Consider the following 24,027-nt stretch of genomic DNA (forward strand, 5'->3'; position numbering starts at 1 on the left):
TGCTCCCTGGACAGGGCACCAGTCCATGACAGGGTAGCCCCCCCAGTCACTTTCTCATCACCAGTCCAGCTGAACTGCATGTCATTGGACTGTGGGAGGAAACCAGAGCACCAAGCAAAAACACACACAAACTCCATATAGACCGAGTGGGGATCGAGCCTACGTTCCCTCGCGCCACCCAGGCGCTGTGAAGTGGCAGCGCTACTCGCTGCTCCACCATGCCCCACCCCCCCATGACAAATGTATAGAAAGGACGTGCAGAAGATGTGATCCTGTACGTTTTATTGGAGCGCAGTGCACTGTACAAAGTACATCGAAACAAAAATAGAAAACACAACACCTAAGAAAGCGGCTCCTGCAGAACTGAGAACACGACCACGACGCTTTCACACGTACAGCAAACACCCAACGTTGGCGTGGTACAGCGCAGTACAGCGCGGTACCACTGTCAGGAGTTCGCCGGGCACCTACAGTGGGACAGAGACACGACTCAGAACCAATGGGTGCAGTCGCACCGAGGGGACCCTGCTCTCCCGCCGTTCCGTGATGCATTTAAGTTTACCGTAGTAAGACGTGCATTTCGTTACACAGCTGCGTCACCCAAAGGGACAGGCTGCTTGAGACACTGCGTTGCTCCAAGGTCCACAAACCCATGAGTGACACCACTGATCACCATCTCCAGGTACACGTTTCAGGACCACAGGTGGACCAGACTGGAGTCAGAGGGCGGTGTCTGGAGTCGACCTGCTGCTTTACACTGTTTATTACAGCAACCGGAACAGGAACGCGATGCTACGGCTCCCCATGTAAATGTGGACCGAGGAAGAAGTCAACGCTCTACTGGAGGCCAGACTGACTACTTCAAAATTACCGCAGTAGGGCGCAACAACGTGCTGCAGCCGTACTCAGCATTTCCAGAACATTCTCACACCTGGACCATCAGCATGACACTAACTGCACTTTTAAGACCTCCAAAGACCACGAAGGCAGTGTGAAGACCTCCCTCCATCCCCCAAATGAGCGATTCCTAAACCCCCAGTTTGAGCTCTCTGGATGGTTAAGGAACCGCAGGGGTCGGTGCTGATCTTGTAAGATGTCCTGGGACGGCAGCGGCTCATGAACAGGGTGGTCGGAGTCCGATGGTACAACTGAAGGGTCTCCTTCTAGTCACACAACACCTCGTTGGGGGAGAGCCGTAAGTGTCCGTGAGCACAGGATCTCAGCGAGGTTCTGCTCTCCTGACCACCTGACACACCTGTGTCTCGAACAGTGAGACTGGGATGCGGTCGTGCCCACACTCCACACGCGGTCGGTCCGGCTTCACCAACTTCCCGAGTCACGTTTGAGGAGAGGATGGATCGCTGAGCTCTGAGAAGGTCTTCCGTCACCTGTAAAGGACGAACATGAGGGTGCAGGACGTCCACCGCAGTGTCCACAGGAGGACATCACCGCAGCTTCTCAATGGCCGGACTGGTCCAGTCTGAAGACATGCATGACCGCTGCTCTGCTGAGTGTGACCGCAAACATATCGGACGCCACACTTGTAAATACACTGCTAAAAACACCACCACTGCACCCATTCCAAGACGTCCCGTGTGACACTTTCTCACTGCGGATCAAAGTAAACCTGTTCGCCCGCACTATAGTAAGTACAGTAAATCCTCGATTAATGGACCACGATTTAATGGTTTTCGGAGTGAATGGACAAAATTCTACGATTCATATGAGAATATTTCACTGCAACAGCCTGGTTCATATGTCGGTATATATGTTCTTCATCAGTAGCGCTGCTGCACAGGTTTATTATTATTTTCCAATTCATGGTCCTCAATATATGTAGTTTATGATATAAATATAAGTGGTGTGAATTAAAACACAATTTAATGGACTTTTAGTTTCATATCGACACTATTTTAGGGACATTTGGGTCTAATGGACCTTTGGCGGTGTTGGACACCCCTCCCCCAGCTGGTCGTTAAATCGAGGACATACTGTACACGTGTGTGTGTGTTTGTGTGTGTTTTGTTTCACAGTACATGGACAGTCTGGAAGTGTCACACAACTATGTGAAGCTCTACTGCAACTGCAGATAAAAACTAAAGTCCAAACCCACATCTAATAATAAATAAAACGGCGCCGCCCTGTGGCAGACCGACAGCTCCTCCGCAGTCCTTGCTGGCAGCGTTCGGGTCCCGGTCGACTACAACCCAACGCTCTGCGTCCTCTTCTCTTCCCCGCTGCTCACCTGCGGTTGTATTTCAAGACGGCGCCACACACGTGTCGCTGCACACGCAAGGGCACGGCTCTCAGTGTCCCCCTCTAACATTCCTTCGCCTTTAGCACCGTGCCGACAAAGACAAGCGCTCAGTCTTCTCGATCCGAAGTGCTTCCGGCGCCACATCCATTTTGGGGTGAAGGACCGTGTTTTCCGAGAGCGGGGCTGCGTGTCCCATGAGCCACCGCAGCAACACGGACCAGGCCCTGCGTCTGAAAGGGCAGCTTTAACCCCGATGATATGCTGAAGTCTCTCCTGAATAGCCGCTCCGGAATGTTCTGCCAGAAACGACAGACACCAGGGTTCAGTCACTGAACTCCCAGGGAGCCAGAGTCATTTCGAGAATTCCCACCGCATCCTCAGCTTTCATTCCGAGGCTCCAGACTCAGACTGATGTTTCTCACAGTCCTGGGGCCAGGGTTCGAGTGACCATACGGAGGGGTTCGACCCCGTTCTCTTGCGGTTTCTGCCGCGGAGCAACTCTGCATTTGGAATCGACCCTTTTTACCGGAATGTTCTCGCGCTCGTTTCCCCGCTCTGTGCTGAAAGCATTCTGAAGAAGGACTGTGTGTGGAGAGTAAACAGCAGGGCATCACTGCAGACAAACTGTCCGAATGGTACAAACTGCACAGGAAATGGAGAAAAATGAAAAGGAAGCTTCCCAAAACAAGGAACCGTTGCCATGGCAACATGTAAGCGCAGGTTTCGGTCCTGTGGTCTGCTGTGGACCTTCTGCTGGTCGAGAAATGCTCTTCCATCCATGAAGGTAAACAGTAAACAAGGGGGCTCTTAGTCTGACTGGGGTAGGTCCTGGGGATCTGGGGCGGGGAGGGGGGGGCAGTGTTTGTTGGTTGGGGGGCAGTTTGGCCTGGGGAGTCCAGCCCAGGACAGAAGTGACAAAGACGTGCAGACACTTGGACAGTTTAGACACAGCGAGACGGGGTTGGACAGGCCAGACGGCTGGAAAATCCTTCCCGGCGGTTTCCTCTCCTGCCCCCTGCCTCCCCCATCAGCGAGGGGTGTCGGGGCTGCAGGCGTACGAGGGGGCGGGGCTACTCCACGGAGCCCGGGTGAAGGCCGAGGGTCGGGGGGTCGAGGCAGGTCGGGGAGTAGTTAAGGTGCGGCTCCTTGATCCACAGCAAGGGGGCGCCGTTCTTGCCCTCCTGGCTCTTGGAGGAGCCGCGCGCCTTGTAGCGCACCAGCAGCACGGCGATGAGGAGCAGCCCGAAGATGGGGAACGGGTAGAAGAAGACGAAGTAGAAGAGCGACTCGTTGGAGCAGACGACCGACATGAGGGTGGACACTGGGGGTGGGCGAGAGAGAGAGAGAGGGGGGGGGGGGTGTGAGGAAACCAAACGGAAGCCGCACTCGAACCCTCACGCAGGACATCACGTACGAGAGCGGAAGAGCAGGAGGCCCAATGAAAACCCGCCGCGCTTCAGCTCAGACACTCAGGTGCGGACGTACCTTGGGGGAGCACGGCAACCACGGTGACGCCGGAGCGGCTGGCGGCGAGTCGGTACCAGGCCTTGCGAGGGTTCAGAAGCCACTCCTCCACCAGGCACGAGTAGTTGCCCTCGTCCCCGGACCGCGCCTGCTGGACGGTCAGGCTGTAGAGGTCCGAGGTCGTCCTCTCGAACCGCAGCCGCGAGTCCGGCCCGGGGGCCTCGGAGGGGCTGCAGTTGCCGTTGCCGAAGACGGCGTCGTGGCCGATGGAGAAGACGCAGTCCTCGGCGCCGTCGCGTCCCGCCCTCGCCACGTACCAGGACACGGAGAAGCGGGACTCCCTGCTGGACTGCGACGGGATGCTGCAGCCGAGGCGGAAGGACGAGGACTCCTGGACCGTCACGTTGGACTCGGTCTCCTCCACCTGCAGGCGGACCTCTGGGGGGGCAGAGACGCACAGCGATGAGCGAACCGATCGGCCGTTTCATTCTCGCTCTACGGAACCACAGAGACCAGGAATCATTGGACCGAGACGACGAAGACGGAGCAAAGAGAGAGCCAGTGTGTGTTCAGTAGCGCTAACCGGGTGTAGTCGAAAAGTTCTCAGACCTAGCCTTCGGTTCAGAGAATCGCGTCCGCATGTCCGTTTGTACCCTCCAGGGTGCTGCAGTGCGCCCCCCCCCGGACGAGGCGCACCGGCTCCACCCTTCCTGGCGCTCGAGGTCCTCGGCTGTGACGCGGGCAAGTGCTGCGCTCCCATCATTGCAGTGTTTACAGCATCATCACGTCTCCTTCTTTTGAGCTTTGCTTTGATTTCCGGGAACAGAAAAGAGCCACGGAGGGAGGGGTCGCCTCAGTACCAGGGGATTGTGGGAAAACGGTCCCGGATTGCGCACCGAGGCGACGCTCCTTCGCACCCTCTTCTCTCGACTCTACAGTTTCTGGTAGCAAAAAAAGTTATACAAAAAATTTAAAATCCAGTTTAAAATAAATAATCAAAATGATCCTGTTTGGGGGAGATTCTATGAAGGGGACAATTTATAAATATGACATTTGTGCACTACTCTTCGAAACAGGGTTCTTTACTACGGTACAGCACTGTGTTCCTCTGCACTGCTGGGTACCAAAGTGTCCCAGAACTTCTCGTCTTAACCGCTGTGCCACCTGCTGCCTCGCGTTTGGTACTGCAGCGTGGAAGGAGTCCCCAGACACTGAGGAGGTGGGGGGCTTGACGACCCCCCCCAATCGCTCCTTTCAGTCAGAATGCGGTCAGTGACCTTACGCGGCATCTCCATGACCACGACCTGGGAGCCCCCATTTCCCGTTAATGGTCTCCGACCCCCACCTGAACCTCTTGCACGTCACCGACATCATCTTCAAAAGTCCCCTTTCCTTTGCGTTCGGTGACACCTTTATTATTGTTCCGCACTCAGGGTGGGAATATTTACCAAAAATGAGAAAAAACTCGAGAAAAGAGGGAGGAAAAGAGCCATGAATGTTTGAGTGTTTTTCTTTAATCGGTTGGATCTGAGCCAAGAGAGCAGGATGAGACTGAGCAAAGTAACAGCATTCGCATTGTTATCAATATCATCATTATTATTATTATTATTATTATTACTACTGTTATTATTACTGTTGTTGTTGCCACATTCACCACTTCTGGGGTCCAGGACACTAACTAAAGGACCGTCATCTTTCCCATGTTGACGATGCACTTTCTCTGAACCCAGTCAGGTGTTTCGGACCCTGTGGGGGGTGCAGTGGTTCCCGGCGGGCGGTTAAGGGCCCCTGTCCCTCCGCTGCGCTCACAGTCCCTCGAGCGGAGCTCAGGTGCAGTCGTGTCCACGGCTGGCCTCCCCGTGCGTTGGCTGCGGAGTTCCGACCGCACGCGCATCGGCTGGGTGACCAGATGGACCGGGCGTGGTCGGCTCCGTCACCTGAACTCCAGGACGTCGGGAACCGGGGGGGTCGGACCGGGTGGAGGTTCACAGGCAGCTCAGAAATGGCGGTAAAAATATGTAACGGGTCTGACTTTGTGGCTCCGATTCTGATGATGACGGCGAAGGTGTCGATGAAGGTGACCGTGGACCTCGTCCAGGATTAGGGATTAGGGAGAACGGGAGACTCGGCTCCCGGTTTTCTTCCCCCTCCTTCTTCGGGTCCTACCGCAGCCGGACAACCGCGGACCCGCGCTCTCGCTCGCACCCCTGTCAACACCCGCACACGCACACCTGCACGCGGCCCGGCTCCGCCCCCCTGTACCTGGCTGCTTCACCACCACGCGGGTGAAGCCGGAGGCCTCCCGGGCCAGCAGGTACCAGGCGCCGCTCGGGTCGGGCAGCCACTCCTCCACGAGGCAGAAGTAGGTCCCGGAGTCGGCGGCTTCGGTGCGGTGCAGGGTGAGACGGTGCAGCTGCGCGGAGAGACGCTCCGCCTGCACGCGGCTCTGCAGACGCTCCTCCTCGGCGTAGGCGCCGTACTCGAACGCCGAGTTGTGGTTGATCTTGAGCAGGAGCTCGGCCTGAGCCTCCCCCCCTTCGGACGGCCCCCCCGCCTCGTCCGGGGCCCCCCGGCGGGCGAACCACAGCACCGTGTGCTGCGACTCCGCGCTCGTCTGCGCCAAGATGGAGCAGTTGATCTGAACCCGGCCGTCCTCCACCAGCACCACGCTCTGGTTGCTCTGGTGGAGCCGTAGCTTCGGCGCTGCGGGGGGTGGGGGTGGGGGGGAAGAGAGAGAGAGGTGCGTCTGAGTCTGTCCACTTGTGCGAGTTGCTGCCAAAATGTCCGTTTCACAGCACACGCGCACACACGCACACACACACACACACACACACACACACACACACACACACACACGCAGAACCAGGACTCCTCACCATTAATATTCAGCGGCCGGCATCCGACAACTTGACTTACCGTGTTTTCACAGCTCAGTGCCTCGATACCCTACTTTTTCAACGTTACCATGTAACCATGTAAACAGCCAGGTGTTGGGAACACAGAGCAGATCAGCGGCATTTAACACTAAACGGTTCTCAGAATCATGTGAACCTAATTGATCATCCATCCCATAATACAACATGGAAAATGAGAAAATAATCATTTTATTGCGGTCCCTAATTACCGCTAAAGACCCAGGACCCGACTACAGTTCTCTACATGTACCATGTATTTACTGTGTATTCAGTTATATTTGAACTACAATATGCCACACACACATTTTCAGAACCGCTCGTCCCATACGGGGTCGCAGGGAACCGGAGCCAACCCGGCAACACAGGGCGTAAGGTCGCAAGGCACCCCAAGCGGGACTCGAACCCCAGACCCACCAGAGAGGAGGACCCGGTCCAACCCACCGCAGCACCACGCCCCTGCTATACACACACACATACTAAATTACTATATATTTAAATGCATTTATAACATTAATTTTAATCGTTCAGCTACAGAATCAGCAGGTGAATGTGTGAGAGCGACTGTGTCTGTGTAACTCTCTCTCTCTGTGTGTGTGTGTACACACAGTCGTACTAACAGCAGGGTCCTCTCCATGCAGGCTGGAGGCTCGTGCCACAGAAGCCCAGCAGGGGGCAGTGCGATCCACCCTCTAGCTCCGGTTTCCCTGCCAACCGACGCCACGGCAACGGCCCTGAGCCGCGGTGCTCATGGGTGGAAGTCCTGGGGGCTGCTGGGAAAACGTGCGAGTCACAGGACCCTCGAAGAGAGGGAGCAGCTGGGAGGATCAGTGTGAACGCCACTCGTGCCAGGTTCACCCTGTAGACCCACCTGGTTTGACCACGTTGATGCCAAGCGGGTTCGAGGTGCGTTCGGCCACCTTGGCCCAGGTGCGGTTGTAGGTTCTCCTCCAGAGCTGGGCCAAGCAGCGGTAGGTGCCCGACTCGCCGGGCCCGGCGCGGCTAATGCTCAGGCGGAAGTTGCTGACGTTGCCGGTGCGGTCCACCGTGGTCCTGGCCCCCATGCCCAGCGACGCCTTGCTCCACTGCAGGGTCCCGTCGTGCGAGAAGGTCACCAGGTCCTGGAAGGGAGCGTCGCCTGCGCCCTCGGAAGACTTGAAGCGCCAGGTGACGGCGGCGGGCACGCGCGGGTTGTGCCGGGGCTTTACGATGCACTGCAGGTCGAACGAGTCGCCGTACGTGACGCTGGGTTTCCGTGACGACGCCGACACGGAGAAGGAGGATTCTGGGACGAGAAGGGAGAGGACGGTCACGGTTAGAGACGAGCACTTGAGGAGGGCGGTCATGGGCCACCGGGTGGATCTGGCACGCTGAGGCACAGCAACATTCAGCCTCGAAATAAACAGGGTAATGAGAAAAACAGGGTAATAAACAGTAACACAAGCAGCAGCAGCAGTTTGTGTAATAAAGGACATTATATCTCGCATATTGTTACGCATTTTTTCCAGTTTGATGGCTCTGACTATTATTCGACATGGATATTTAGAGCATCCAACACCGTACATATTAATAAACAATAACTATAAAGTCTTCCTTCCCTGCAGTGTTACTTATATATGCATGGCTCCTTAAATACCACACCACCTGCTGGCCAAGTCATGCAGTTCATTAAGGAATTCTTTAACATTATTATTATTATTATTATTATTATTATTATTATTATAATTATTTCCAAAATGACTTACATTACATTACTTACCTGTTATTTACCCATTTACACAGCTGGGTATTTTTTACTGTATCACTACAAAGTGTGAACCCTGATCATGAGGTTGGCACCCAGGGCCTCTAACCACTGCGCCCCCTGCTGCTCCAGGTATGTAAACACAGTACATAAATACTTCTCCCCCCTTTCACCTGGTCAGCATGACCTGAAATGGAATTTTCCCCCCACCCGCCCGCAGCACTCAGTTCAGGTAACAGGTAAGCGGATTAGGCAGTGGCTTTCGTTGTCCCAGCGCGATGGAACGGAACCATCCGGAATGTGCCGGTTCCCTCCCTGGAACAAATCTTGTTTAAATCATATCAGATCAGACTGCAGACATAACTGGGTCCAAAAAACTGAACGGCAACGTGACGGAAAAGGTGCGTTACCGCAGAGGAGGATGAAACGGGAGGATTATCACTGGGGGGGGCCCATCCACCCCATCAGTAAACAGCCCATCGTGCTCATCGTGCACAAATGGTTTATAAATGTGAATATTGCAGCAGTCAAACCCCTGAACGTGTGACTCTGCGCTGCTCTGACTGCCCATTTACTCACTCATCTCTTCTCTGCTTCAACGTTTCCGGAACCTTCCTGCACTCATCATGAATCTCACGTGTAGATGGAGGTGAAATTAATCCCTTTCCAGGCAGCTAAATGGTCAGCGGGCTTGTCAGTAAACAGACCGACGCACGGCGGTTTAGGAAGTGCAGCAGTGACTCTGGGGTCCCGGGTTCGGAGGCTCGGCCACCATGGGGGGGGGGGGGTGTACTTGGCCTGGAATTTGCTGTGCAGTGAATATCCTGTTTGGAGGGACTTTGGATGAAAGCCGTGCTCTGCTTTAAAGTCAGGTTCAAGGAGATTAAGTGGGTGGAGAGGGGCTCCAAACACACACACACACACACACACACACACACACACACACGCACACACACGCTCACACACACTCAGAGCGACACCCCACCTAATGCTTATCCTCAACATGCGACACCAGGAAAGCGAGAGAACATTAAGAGACCCCTTTCATTCCGTGCAGCGACTCCACCGCCTGCAAACACACCTGGGACTGAACTCTGTGTGAAACTGTTTGTTTGTACATCAAAGTCACTTTTACCACAAAATCACAATTAATAAACACTCGGTAGTAAACACTTCGGTTCACTTCTTCACAGGTTAGCTCGCACAAGGATCCTGGATTTAGCTATTATAAATTTTTAAAAAATCCTGAAATTTTTCTTCTATATTGTAAGCGAATTTGAGCTCCATTATAATTAGAAGTAATTTAAAATGACTGTCACTCACTCACTCACTCACTCACGGTGATGGATACCGTAAGTACCTCTAGATCAAATCTGGCTTTACACTACAGTTAAAGCACAAACATGGAGGCATTAGTTCAGAGCACCTCTGATAACACTGGGTTGTAAAAGGGCTTCACTGCAGTAGTTAGAGTAATAGTCTTTGTTCTGGGGAATGTAATGTGACCTGTGCTTGTTTCCATTTGTATTACTCCAACGCTGTTTCCTTGTAGGGGGTGTGGTGGCACAGTGGGTTGAACCACAGTCCTGCTCTCCGGTGGGTCTGGGGTTCGAGTCCCGCTTGGGGTGCTTTGCGACGGGCTGGCGTCCCGTCCTGGGTGTGTCCCCTCCCCCTCCGGCCTTACGCCCTGTGTTACCGGGTTAGGCTCCGGTTCCCCGCGACCCCGTATGGGACAAGCGGTTCTGAAAATGTGTGTGTGTGTGTGTGTGTGTGTGTGTGTGTGTGTGTGTGTGTGTGTGTGTGTGTGTGTGTTAAAATGACTGAAAATAACAATGTATCATTCCACAAAACTGCTGATTGTTGATTGATTTGCCCTGTAAGAATTTAATATGTTCCTCATCTTGTGACTGATCACCGACCCTCAGGAGCAGCAGTCGGGAGCCGTAAACACTGCGGACGCGAGTTGAATCGAGGCGGTACTGTACCACGCTCCTCTTACGTTTGGGGCTCTTTACCGCCATCTAGCAGTTTGGAGGCTAAACACGGGTTCTGTTCACTGGTGGTGGAAAAATGTTAAAATTTAAAAAAAATCAACAAACTGGAAAGTATCTTTAAAAATTCAAAACTTTGCCATTTGTAACATGAGGAATCAGTGTATTCCACACACACACACGTACCTCTAACAAACATGCATGCAGGCGCACGTATTCTGACCTCCGTGAGAATTCAGAAATACACACACACACACGCACACATTTTCAGAACCGCTTGTCCCATACGGGGTCACGGGGAACCGGAGCCTACCCGGCAACACAGGGCGTAAGGCCGGAGGGGGAGGGGACACACCCAGGACGGGACACACCCAGGACGGGACGCCAGTCCGTCGCAAGGCACCTCAGGTGGAACTCGAACCCCAGACCCACCGAAGAGGAGAACTGCGGTCCAACCCACTGCGCCACCACATCCCCCTCAATTCAGAAATATTACATGATATTTAGTGTGAAGCCCAATCAGTAATGAGTCTGTTATACAGTTTCCTATAATAAACACTCACACACAGGGGGAGATGGGTTATGAATTATAGAGGCTTTTTGAATTGTGTTTCATGAAAAAACAGGCCGCAGTCACGGGCCTGGTGCGGCGCCCAGTGAAAGGAATGACCGTCTGATGACTTTGTAATGGAATGCTGTATAACTCACCCCCCCCCAACCCCCAGCTGTGGTGCAGGAAAGACCCCTGAATAAAGATTGGTCAATGGCAGGAGGGCCTGTCAATCATTCTGGGGCAGAAAGCACAAAGCATTTGGAGGGGAGAATCGTGAGCAGAGCTCTCGGGGGATCAGACTGAACACAAAACCTCGGACGGTCAACGCGAACACAAAACCTTGCGCAGTCGAACTCCTATTAAACTCTCCTATGAAAATAAACGTTCATTTTTAGGACCCGACAGATTCCCTTAATTGCACAATTTCAACAGTGGTATTACAGGCTCAACCACCGAAGAGTAACTGGAGTTTAAACCGCGACCGCACAGGGAACCGGCCGTGTTCTGCCTTTAGCGACACTGGACTCGTTACCTTCCGTTCCACTTCAAATGTTCTTCGTAACGCCTCGCTACACACGAGTGGTGTGTTCTGTAACAGCTACCAGCCTCTGTGGGTTCGGACCTCTCTTAAGTCAGTAAACATATGATGAAGAAAAGAGCCCCAAGGAGCCGCGGTCATTAAGTCGACGTACGAAAGGACCGCACAACAAACGCTGACATTTTCAATGAACTTCCTCCCTTACGCAACAGTTGCAAACACACTCTTGCAGCGTTTAAGAGCAACGGATATGGGGCTCAAGTCGTCCGTGGCGCACAGACTTACCTACTGCTTTCACACTCATGGACTTGGTGGCTGATTTCTCCCCCATCTTCTCCCAGGAGCGGTTGGTGCCTTGGACCCACTCGGAGACCGCGCACTCGTACTGGCCTTCGTCACCGGGCACCGAGTTGTGGACGGCCAGCAGGAAGGCGCTCGGCCCGATTCGCTCCACTCGGATCTCCCCGTAAGCGGCGCGCTCGGAGTAGGCGGGGCCCGGCTTGGCCACACCCTCCCCGTCCAGCGCAGCCAAGTCCTGTTTGGCTCCGCCCTTCCCGTCCGCCCACCGCCATGTAACGGACAGCCCGGTCGCCTTGTCCAAGACCGAGTGCGCCTCGCAGGTCAGCTGGATGGTCCGTCCCTCCTCCACCTCTGTGGAGTTACTGGACAAGGAGACGGTCATGTTGCTCCCTGTGCGGAGGGGACGGGACACACAATGAGATTACATTTATTTCACCGCAGTTAGTTACATCACATGACCTGATCAAAGACGGACACTTAAATTGTAGCACCGCTTGAGGAACCCACAATTTTCATCTTTTTTCCCCTACGTTGATTTTGAGAAGACAATAGTGAGAGCTCACCACGTCTCGCTCCAAGGGGGACAAGGACCGTCCAACTCATTGTACACCTCACTCTGACAGGCTCAAGAAGCTCAAGGACGAGTCGTGGAAATTAAACCGACTCGGGGCTTCAAGGCCAGACCGGTTGCAACAGACACATGTGAAGAAACTGCTGTTCTGGCTGCTCTTTGTGCTGTTAGAAGAACCAAGTGACCACCAGAGACGAGTTGGTCTCGCGCATGACAGCAACATGGTAGAGAATCTGAGCTCATCCACCACTGCGGCAACACAGACGGAACGTAGCAGTTTAACCGATCACATGGGTAGTTTTGAAAACGCGACCGCTGGGTCCGAACACAAGATTTCTGCTGCTGAGGATTCAGACGAATCACAAACTGAATCAATAGGTGCCCTGGAGCGAGAAGCTCGGTTGCACCAAGTGAGAGTAGAGAAGCCGTAGAAGAAGAACGGCGCACTAAGCTTAAAATCATGGGTTTACCTGAGAATACCGGAGGAAATATTAAAGTTGCGCTTCCGGAAGGGTCAACCACATGATACCCCATCGGTGCAGCTGACCTGAATGCCCCTTCAGGGAGGAGAGCGGTTTCAATTTTGCGTTTCTGTGATAAAGAAGCCATCGCAAAAGCTGCAGTGCAGAAACGCTGTTTACGCTGCTTTTAAAAATTCTTGTCTGCGATTCTACCTTGATCTGCCTGAAGATGGTCTGTGAAGACGATGTGAAGCCAGTGACGAGTATAAAGGTTTCGCCCAGCGCAGTATCTACTGATGTTCTGCTTACCCTTCTCACATCAGGTGTTTATGAGATGAGAAGATCCACCTGTTTGACGGTCTGAATCAATGACTACTGTTCTGGCAAAGACCGAGAGGTTCCTATAAGGTTTTCACATTTGAACAATTTGATTTTTTAAAAATTTTCCCTCCTTATTTTAATGAAAATGTTAAAATTATTAATCAGGTCCAGTTTTTCAAATTTTTATTTACAGTGGAGCCTGGGGTGATGCTGTAGCCGGAGATGACGGGGAGTAGCAGGAGTTTGGAACAGTCTCCATCTCACACCACCACCCTGCTCACTACTGTAACTCTGCGTTTGAGCTGCAATAATACATGAATTGACATTATCTCTGAATATTAATTTTGTTTCTGTATTTCTGTGACCAAGATCTCTTCTGTCATGATATAATTTTTCCATTTTTAAATGCCATCTGTTTTATCTGCTTCTTTAATTACCTTTCACAGTCATACATCAATAATTTTTCATTTGCAAAATTTTGAAAACTATTTATGAGTTCGTGCACATGCGAAGTGTATAAATACTGAGATGCTGCTTTGTTTGTTAAGCTACACGCAGATGATAAAAAGCCATGGCAGCATTTAATGTGTTTCAGTAAAAATGAGATGGGTGACGGTGACTCTCGGGGGACTCGGGTACTGACCGATTTGGAGAGGGAGAGGGTTCGAATGGGCAATCGCAATTTTTAAACAGTTAATCTCCTTGACCTGAGCCAAATGCAGCATGCCTTCAAACATCCCTGCCCCAGAGGGACGTTTCAATCCCTCCCAAGCTTGCTCCAGCCTCAAAGGCAAGCCTGTCAATCTCCCTTGGCTCGTGAAGGACTTTATTTCCTGGCTGCCTGGGTGTTCGGCAGGGAAAATCCTCCTCTCCTCTCCGTGTGAAACTCACCAAGATTCTTAAAACCTCATCGACGAGGACTGCATTAGCGCAATAATGTGGACTGAATTAAAGAGAGCTGTATCTTCAACAGTGCCTTCAAGGCCCGTATTTGTATGGGAGGGAAGTCGCTCTCTAAGCCCAAATCCTCTATCAATATGCAGTCATCCACGGGAAAAGCTAACATTTGTATCAGTGCCAATTTGTCAGCAATGTTGACATCTCATTAATTGTCAGCTGCTCTCCTAGTGCATCAGGCAAGTGGGACAGCGAGGATAATCTGTCAATAGAGAGAGGTGCCATTCACTCAGAGACCAGCGGGGGCAGTGTTTCCCAATACAATCCCATAAGAGAGTGGTGTAATTCACTAAACCGACCAGTAGGGGCAGTGTTACTCACTGAGATGCTACTGGAAAGCGGTGTTACTTACGGAGGGGCTGCACGGTGATCTGCACGTTGCGAGACCTTTTGCTCCTGTCAATGAAGTCCCCGGTTAGCGTGCGCTCCCTCTCGGTCACCCTGCAGGTGTACTTCCCGGTGTCCTCCGGCCGCAGGCTCTGCAGCTTCAGCAGGTAGACGGATGGGCTCTCTTTGCGTACGGTGAGCTGGCCGGTAGCCTCGCGCTGCACGTAGTCACCAACCAGCACGGGCACGGCGTTGGGACCCACCACGGCCACCTGGGAGCTGCTGAACACCCAGGACACGGAGAAGTAGCGCTCCTGGACATTCTGTGCGTCGATGCTGCAGCGCAGCTCCAGGGGCTCTCCGGCTGTGTAGGCCCGGCGCTCCGTGCTCACCTGGATGCTGAAGTCCTTCTCTACAGAGACGAACACACACACTTATATGAGAGACTGGGGTGGTTGCAGAACCCTCTTCCATGGACACACACCTGTGTGTTGGGAAGGTGGACATGACTCATGTTCTGAACTGAAACTATTCTGTTCTTTCCATTCCCACACATCTCTGAGACCTCCCATTAAACAGCACTGCAGTGATTTACACTGATGGAGCAAAACCCAAAGCAACGCTGTTGTGAAGTGTGTGTTGCGTGATGAAGACAATAAGCAGTAAAGTAACAATAAAGGGAAGGGGGGTGCAGTAGCGCAGTGGGTTGGACCGCATCCTGCTCTCTAGTGGGTTTGGGGTTCGAGTCCCGCTTGGGGTGCCTTGCGGCGGACTGGCGTCCTGTCCTGGGTGTGTCCCCTCCCCCTCCGGCCTTACGCCCTATGTTACCGGGTAGGCTCCGTGACCCCATATGGGACAAGCGGTTCAGAAAGTGTGTGTGTGTGTAACAATAAAGGAGATGTTTTGTTTGTTCGGGAAACAGAAATGGCAGATTAACAGTCTTTTATTCCCTCCTTTTTTGAGCCTTCCAAAAATACAACAGCCCAAAATAGCATCAGACGGCTTACTCCAGCAAGCAGTTTAATTAATTTCCGAGATGTCGCAGACAGGACGTGGCATTCAAGGGATTTGGAGATGACTGGATGCTTTCAGAGGTACAGCTCTGATGGCTCTCTGCCAGAACAAATATCAACGGTCCAATAAATATTCACTGCTGTCTCGCTGGACCTGCGTGTGCTTAACTTACCCAGCCCTACCCAAACCTTACACCACTGCTTTCCTAACCCTACCAAACCTTGCCCAACTCCTTACCAAATCAACCCCAATCCTACCCCACCTTGGCCCACCCTACCCCATTCAACCCAGCTCAGCTTTACTCAACCCTGTCCAACCCAACTCAACCGAACTATATCGCACTGCTTGTAGAACCCTACCCAACCCAATCTCTACAGCTTAGCCAACCCTACCTGAAGTCGCCAAACCATATCCTATCCCACTCCACCTCTTACATCACTGCTTATTCTACAAGCAATATACTTGTCTTACACCTCAGGTCACTTGCCCCACATAAAGTTCTCCCTTTCGTCTTCATCTTCTCCTTGCCTCAGATGTATTTATTTATTTATTTTGGACTTCCTGCAGCTGTCTAGGCTATAATGTATCAGCACAGAGACACCCGATATTCCTACAGCTCCATCAGTGACTCGAGCAGCATGGCACCTCTGAGTGCTGGAGTTCATGGTCTCTAATGGCCCTGCCGTTTCCTCACTTCAGAAAGTACTGGCTCTTTCATCCCCATGGTTAAAGCCTCCCGTTGGAAAGCTGTGCTCTTGTGAGCTCGAGCAGTTCGGTTCGATGCAAAGCCCAGCAGAGCTGCTGATGTGCTGCGTTTGCCAGCCTGCCAAGCACTTTGTACTTCCCTCTGGAGGAAGCGAGGGTAACTCAGCATAACCCCGTCCTGTTATTACCAGTTCTGCAAGCCGCTGGAAACCTCGCAACATCCTGCTACTTGAGTGCGGGCCGATGAAAGCCTCCATGGGGATGGAGGAGGCAGGTGGTGCTGGGGAGAGAGTTTCAAACTCTCGGTGATCACATGCTGCCGGGTTCCAGCAGGTACCGATGCCCCTGCGCTCCTTGCCTCCAGCATCGGGGGGATCGACGGCCAACGGAGCAGCGGGTGAACGTGAGCCGATACCCCTCTGACTGAGCGGCACGCGACACGGCGTGGCGACGACCCCCGGATCCTGACTAATGCGACTAATGCTGATCAACAGGGCCCGAGAAAAAGGTCCTGGAACCGCTCGACACGGGAGGGCCCCCGCTGGCAGGAACGGGTGGATCCGGGGGCGTCGAAATGAAAGAGAGCAGAATAAGAAGACACGGAATTCTGAGATGGAAACTAATTACTGATGCGCTCATAAATACTTCAAAGGCATCATCTTATCACCACAAGATTTACAAACTGCTGTTTAAGTGTTTTACGGGGCTTTGAAAAGGCCCTCGACTCCTGCAGAGACCAATCTCCAGGCTTTCCGCGTCTGCTGGAGGCCCACGGCTGCTTGACGCGAGTGTCGTCGTTCTCGCAGGAGAAACATGATGATGAAGGAGGTTCAGGACAGCCCCCCACCCACACACCATCCTCACCCTCCACCCCCAGTTGGTGAAGACGATTCATAGGATGCCTTGATGATTCCAAACAAGGCCTTCGATACACAGGTCAGTGCCGAGACGTGCGAAATCGTGGCTGTGAGAAGGGTCGACCGTATCCCTGATGTGACTAATATGACTAAACTGGAGAGACCTCAGCAACGTACATTTAGGGCACATCTCACATTCATCCTCCTCATTTTGGCCTCCCTGTGATCAGCAGGTTTATGGTGGAACGGCTGCCTGTAAGAAGAGGTTGGTCATGGTGCCAACAGCTGGTCCGTGAACAGGAAGCAAGACCGTGTCCTCAGACGGAACCCGAAAGGCTTAACCGCACTTGTTCAGAGCCCAGGGAACTGAATGGGGGGTGGGGGCGACTCACATGGGTTCAGGGCTCCACCTTCACTTCCTTCTGGACAGTCCCTGCACTCATTTTTCAGCTTAGTTCAGTGATGCTTGAACCAAACCGGGGGAAGTACTGTTGCGTCCATCTGCTTCGCGGGTGCGATTTGGCCTATCTCTGGTGCATGAACGTAATTACCATTCTGGAACGGCCAGTGGCCTCTTCCTGTTTTTTAAAGGCTTCCGAGATTTCAGGCTTTTTGGAATGTCGACAGAACGTTGCTAATCTCCTCAGGGCTCCTCTCCTCGGGGACTGGAACTCCCCGCAGGGCAGTTTAGGACGACGCTCCAGTCCCATCCCGACCAGTGCCAGAGGGAACCTGCGTGACTCACTGTTGCTCAGCGGCTCCGGCACATCATGTTCCCATCAGGTGTGGAGGACGGACGGCAATCGCACCTCCGACGCGGCGCCCTTACCAGGCTGCCATTCGCTGGAGAGAAGGGAAGCGTTTGTGTTCCAACCAGAACGTCTCTCTCGGCTGCCAGGGGAGACCCTTCCGTTAGAAAGAGGGGCTTCCTGTGTGAAACGGGCGGGAACTTGGGCTCACGTGGTGAAGGAATCTTTCCTGTGGTGGCTGATGGGGTCTGTGCGCCCAGTGGGCTGCGGTCTGCCTGTGTGTGAGACCTGCCTGTGTCTGTTCCCATCTGCTTGTGCTCTGCCAAGCAGGGCAGCAGGCTGTGAAGTGGATAGTATCACTACCTTATGCTCAAAACTGTCCGTCAGGTTCAAATCCCACCCGCAGCAGTGATACCACTGACCAAAGTACTTACCTGAACTGATGCAGTACATTTACGTTTACATTTATTCATTTATCAGACACTTTTCTCCAAAGCAACGTACATCTCATAGAAAATACAATGTGTTCATTACATTGGGAGAAAGAGAGATATAGTTGCAGACATGATAATTAAGTAAACCCTGTTTGCTACTTTCCATCTGATGTACCGATGTTCATCGCTCGAGTAGGTACTTAAAACGCAGGACAGATGAATCCAGCAAAAATTACCCTGTTGTATCAATGGGTAAATCAGTGTAAACAGCTTTGGAGAGAAGTGTCGGCTAAATGAATGTGGTAAAACACCTTTACCCATCACAGTAAAGGTCCCCATCGAGGACAGGAGTGATTTCTCATGTACCCCCACCAGGGGGAGCTACTGCTTCTGTCCCAGTGAAATTGCACAATCAGAGTCTCACCTGGGGCTCTGACTAGTTCTCATCCAATGTGACACCCTGAGTCTGACCCTTCTAACGGTGCCTTCAGTGAGGAACCCTGTCCAGACCCATGTGCCCCCTGGTTCCTGCTCTTCTACCCCCGACGTACCTGCAGGCTGGATCTTGAGCACGGTCTTCTCAGACTGCTTCCGGGTCATGGCGTACCATGAGCGGTCGGGGTCCTGGATCCACTCGGCCGCCTCGCAGTACAGCAGGCCCTGGTCGGCCGGCTGCAGGCGGTGGACGGTGAGCTTGTAGGCCGTGCTGCCCGTCTTGTCGAGGCGCAGGTCCCCGGAGGCAAAGCGCTGCTTGTAGGGCCCGCCGGCGCGCAGCACGAAGTCGCGGGAGAGCGTGAGCAGGTCCTGGGGGGGTGCTCCCGCCTCCGAGCGCAGGTACCAGCCCACCGACAGGTGGGTGTGCTGCTGGGTCTGCCGGCTCACATCGCAGGTCAGCTGCAGGCTGTCGCCCTCCACCTTGTTGAGCGTCTGTGCCGTCGAAGTCACGCTCAGGGTGTCGGGGATCACTGTGGGAAAAGGGGGGGTACACGTCGCTCACTGATGACATCACCACGACTGACCCTAACCCTAACCCTCAGTTCCCGGTCTAAACAAAGCGATCCAGCATCCTGAGGGGTGTCGATGTGGGGTCCATGGGTCTGTTGAGCCACCCAGTGACTGACAAGTAAAAAAAAAAAAACAAGGATATGAGATCGAATCCCACCCCCTACCGTAGGAGCCTTGGTCAAGGTACCTCCTCTGAACTCATACAGTGAAAACTCCCCAGCTATATAAATGGGTAAAACAGTGTAACTAGCTTAGTGTGCAAATAGGACACAAAGTCTGATCATTATAATAAAACCCTTAATTAATCATAATTAATCCACCCCCAGACAGCATCACCTAAAGGAATTATGACCATCATTGTCATTTATTATTATACATTACATAATATATGTATAATTATTATCACTATACAACAATAACAACAACACTGACCACAATAATAACAATAATAACATGGGCACCATCATGAATCAGTCACTTCCACTATTAAATCAAGCTTTGAGTTACAATATTTCACAGCAGATGGAATGAAGATCATGTGAAGCCCTCAGTCATATATTAAGAACATACACCATAACTCACAGGAGCATTTCTGCTCCTCATTTTAGAGCAGCCACAATTTTCTCACTCCTTCCCTTATGTGCACATCTTTATTTTATTCTCCCTTTCAGACACACGTCAGGGTGTGTGTGTGTGTGTGTGTGTGTGTGTGCGTTGCGTGTGTTTCAGAGAGGAGAGGGACTGCCAAAGTGTGAGAATTCCCTGAACCCCCCCTCCCCCCAGACACAGAGCCCTTTCCAAGGGGGTACGGATTCCTGAACGGCCCCCACCAGGTGGGCCTCCTTCAAGCTGCGCTCATCCCAGATGATCCCCGTGGGCAGGAGGAGGAGGAGAAGGAGGAGGAGTGCACTCAGCGTGGGCAGGACATTATTCATCCTCTCCATTGGTTACGCGTCACGGAATGGGGGGGTGGCAGAGCTCACGCACATGATGGTGTGGGGGTGGGAGAACAGGGGCGGAAGACGAATCGAGGCGTGTGGAGCGGTGGACCTGCGCTGAGCACCACTGGCCATAGCATCCAATCAGTGTGATCAGTACAGTAAATGTACCATAGTATGTATCGCATACAGAAGTGGGAGGGTTTACCGAAACCCCTGTCTGGGATATCAATTCGAACCCACGCAGCTGCGCTTCCACTGAGAAAAGATGTGGAGAAAAGCGTTTTCTATGAGGAACTGAGCTCATATCTGCGGGAAGGAGCAGAATGCATTTCATATTCATATTAATATTTATATTTAGATTCATATTCATATAGCTGCCAGTTTAAAACAGAGCGACAAAAGGAAATAGTGCTTGACAGTCACATTAAAGACAGTATGGATGGAGGACAAGCGGCAGACGAAACCTTCCTTGGACAGAATCGATAGACCAGGTACCGTGGTCATTCGAACCTGAGCCATGTGGATAAGGACCGGGTGGGATGCGCTCAGGGAGAAGCCCTTGAGAAATATGGGCCTCCTGCTCCTCGAACCCCCCGTCGGGTGGAAGTTTGTGTGAAGGTGGTGACGGAGACGGCGCCGTGAGCTTCACAGATCCACCCCGCCAGGCTGCTCGCACCCTCACTGTACCCTACAGAAACAGCCTGTTGTTGCCATGCCAACGCCCTGTATCCTATGGAAACAGCCAGCCGTTTCCATGCCAACGCGCCGTACCCTCGGAGAAGAGCCCGGCCTCACCCGATCTGAGCGCTGGCCCGTTACGACTCCGGCACTCGCCCGTTCGTGTGAGCTGTGAGGGTAAGAGAACCGCAGGAGTTTGCGGTCACAGAGAGCAGCATCACACACGCAAACACTGACCGGATCCGAATGTTTGACCGGAACTGTACTTTCCGAAAAGGCAGAGAAATGTGCGGTAACGCAGACATCTAGAATATTCCAGTGTCGTTTGCTAGACTGAGACAGTCGGCCGAGCCCTTCTCAGCCCCCTCCTGACCCTCCGAACCCCAAAGGGCTGAGCAGATAGAGGGTTCCGGAACATTGCGGCGCAGAACGTATCCTGTGACTGAGGCCAAACTGTAGGCCAGGAGCATCACGGCCTCCCAGCTGGACACCTTCACTCCTCAGCCTTTCGGCAGGTTCTTTTCAGCCACGGAGAGAAAAACAGCTGGAACTTCTGCAACTGAACCACGACCCGAGGACACGATTCCGGATAGGAAAAGCAGGTGGATAGGAGACAGGAGGGAAGGACCTGAGACCCTGCTGTGAAGGGTGGTCACTGGGGCAGGACCTCCTGCCCAGATGGAGGAGCATCCTGAGCCTGCCTGCCTGCGTGCATGTGTGTGTGTGTTCGTGTGAGCCCATCAACTTCTTGATCCCCACCTCCAGACACGTGCTGTACACTCCTGGTGTCGATGTGCCACCCCTCCTTCCTGCTGTGTGAGAGGCCAAACAAAAGGGTACCACGGTACATATTACACTCTTTACCCCCTTGGACCGAAGACGACTGAGACTCCGCAGCTCCTGGTTCTCCTGCTTTTCCACCCAGATGAGAAGTTCAAGTCCTTGAGGGACACTCTTCAGGTGGATGGAGATCCCGCTGGGGTCTCCCACCAATTGCGGACCGCTTCTACTCAAATGTTGACCCACACGGGGAGTTGATCTGGTTTCACACCGAGTTGGGGCGTCTCTAACGGAAGCGCGGCGCCGGGACGTTCAGGCCTGCCACACAGAGATAACGCCGAGGCTCCGGGGAGAGCAGCAGGGAGAGACCAGCGCAGTCATGTTTTCCCGCAGCGAGGACTCAGCCAGCTCCTCCTAATGGGATTGTCTGCTACCCGTCGCTCGGGCGTTCGAGGAGCTCGCATTAGCAGAAAACGTGCGCTTCTGCACTCCGGGGGGGGGGGGGGGGGGGGGGGGAGAGGAAAGGGGGGTGTGAGAGAGAGAGAGAGAGAGAGAGAGAGAGAGAGAGAGAGAGAGAGAGAGAGGGGGTGGGGGGGGCACCGTCTGAGCCCATTAATGATTAATTGATCAATTAGGGGACCAGAGGAGCACCGACCACCACACCACCAGAGCGCCTCCAGCTGGACTAGAGGAGCAGTACAACACTCCACCATGACCTCGGTCCAATTCGCCAACCAGCTGAGAAACGTCCACATCTCCGCTTCCCGGTGCACGTGAATCCATGCTGGTGTGCGGAATGGAACCGCAGCGACACACGCCTAACAAGCGGCACACAATATCCCGGCAACAATAGAGTCCCGTTGCGAGGAGCGCAGACACAGGTCCATTCAGAGCTCCTCTGTACTGGGGACCCTCTGTCTGGTCGCTGCGCGGTCACACGGACGGGAACCGGAACCGCAGCAACCGCAGGAAACGTCAGTCAGGCAGGACAACGGATTATTGAGTCGGAGACAATGGAGAGACAAACACGGGGCTGTCGAGCATCCGAAGACGTGATGAGTCTGTTTGTGGGAGACAGTGACGCCGGCAAGCAGGATGTGGAACCGAAGAAAAGAGCAGCGTTCATCTCTTTTACCCAGAATCCTCTTCTCCAACACGGTCATCGGCCGCTTGCCATCAGGGTTAAACGCCCTCTCCAGTACGGCCGTAAATCCATTTCCTGGGACAATTTGTTACAATGATTTCATTAAAGCGGAGTTGGGAAATCACAACAAAGTTATTTTAGAAGAAATTTGTAGAAATAACACATCAAAAATAAACACCAGAGTTGCAAAATGAATTTTAAAAAACCTAAAAGGCCTCACAAGTTTGGCCACTGAAGTGAACACGAGCAAACAGGGTCCAAAAACGGCACGGTCCTAAAAGCGTGTTCTCGTTGACCGCATATGACGTTAACCAGGCAACGGCCGCAGCTCTTCACGAATCGCTCGTCCACGGATGGTGCGAAAGGATCGAAACGCCTCCTGTGGTTTAGAGCAGAACTTTCCTCTTAAGTGCTGTAGAAAATGGGGGGAAAACCTTCGCTGCCTCCGGAATGAGTGTTGGGTTCAGCTTCCCACCGCAGCTCGTCCTGCGTGTGGTTGGAGGTGCTTTCGCAGAGCTTCTCTCCGCTGAAGAGAACTTGAGTGAACCCTCGATGATCTCATGAGGGCTTCTGCAGAACATCTAATGGAGAGCTTAATGGAGCCCAGTGTGATGCAGCCTCTTTGTCCTTTCTGGACCACTTGAACATGTCTCTGCAGCAGGTCTGCAGGAGGTCAGGAGGACAAAGTCTTCGGGAGATGGAGACACGTCTTCACCAAAGAGTCTTCAGGAGATTGAATACATGTCCACACACAGCTATACTCTTGGGGACAACGGAGAACACGCGGCACGCAGATCACCTTCCGTAAGGTCCAGTTCTACAGAAGAGCCCAAGCGCAGGACAGAACAGCAGGGAACGGACCTCACTGCTTTGTGGTCCACCTCTGACAGGTACCTTCTCACAATGTTCTACTGTGAGCACAGGAACCTCAGAGAACATCCAGGAGACCCTCATCGCTCATCACACGTCCCAGGAGTCACGGCTCTGCTGCCTTGACAGATACCAGCCCATTGCGTAGACCTTTACACCTCTGTGTCAGCTTGCAGCAAACTCAAACAGCGCTCCTAACATTCTGTGCGTGTGTGTGTGTGTGTGTGCGTGCACGCGTGCGTATGTACATGCAGGTTTTACACCAATAGCTGACAAAGCAATTTGCGAAAATGACTTAGAAACGTTTGGGTCTTTTCAAAGCCTCGGAGAGCAACCATTATTACCGTGGAGACCACTTCACCGCCACTCTGCCCAATTACCGCCGCCGTGCCAGTCGAACCCGCTGCCGTCTCTCCGTTCCTCTCGTTCCCATTATTCGCCCAAGGTTTTCACC

General features: G+C 52.9%; 1 protein-coding gene across 1 annotated transcript in view; it reads right to left on the reverse strand.

Annotated features, from left to right (window-relative positions):
• Window positions 1-256: 256 nt before the first annotated feature.
• Window positions 257-24,027, reverse strand: part of igsf3 (immunoglobulin superfamily, member 3) — a 46,245-nt gene continuing 22,474 nt past the window's right edge. Inside the window, exons 3-9 of the mRNA XM_029258176.1 lie at window positions 18,707-19,120; window positions 14,422-14,808; window positions 11,745-12,149; window positions 7,505-7,918; window positions 5,984-6,424; window positions 3,743-4,159; window positions 257-3,578 (exon numbers count right to left, since the gene is read on the reverse strand). Coding sequence (XP_029114009.1) covers window positions 3,328-3,578; window positions 3,743-4,159; window positions 5,984-6,424; window positions 7,505-7,918; window positions 11,745-12,149; window positions 14,422-14,808; window positions 18,707-19,120 — 2,729 coding nt within the window. The 3' untranslated portion in view covers window positions 257-3,327. The remainder of the gene's footprint in view (window positions 3,579-3,742; window positions 4,160-5,983; window positions 6,425-7,504; window positions 7,919-11,744; window positions 12,150-14,421; window positions 14,809-18,706; window positions 19,121-24,027) is intronic.

This window comes from Scleropages formosus, chromosome 14, assembly GCF_900964775.1.
Source record: "Scleropages formosus chromosome 14, fSclFor1.1, whole genome shotgun sequence".
NCBI lineage: Eukaryota > Metazoa > Chordata > Actinopteri > Osteoglossiformes > Osteoglossidae > Scleropages > Scleropages formosus.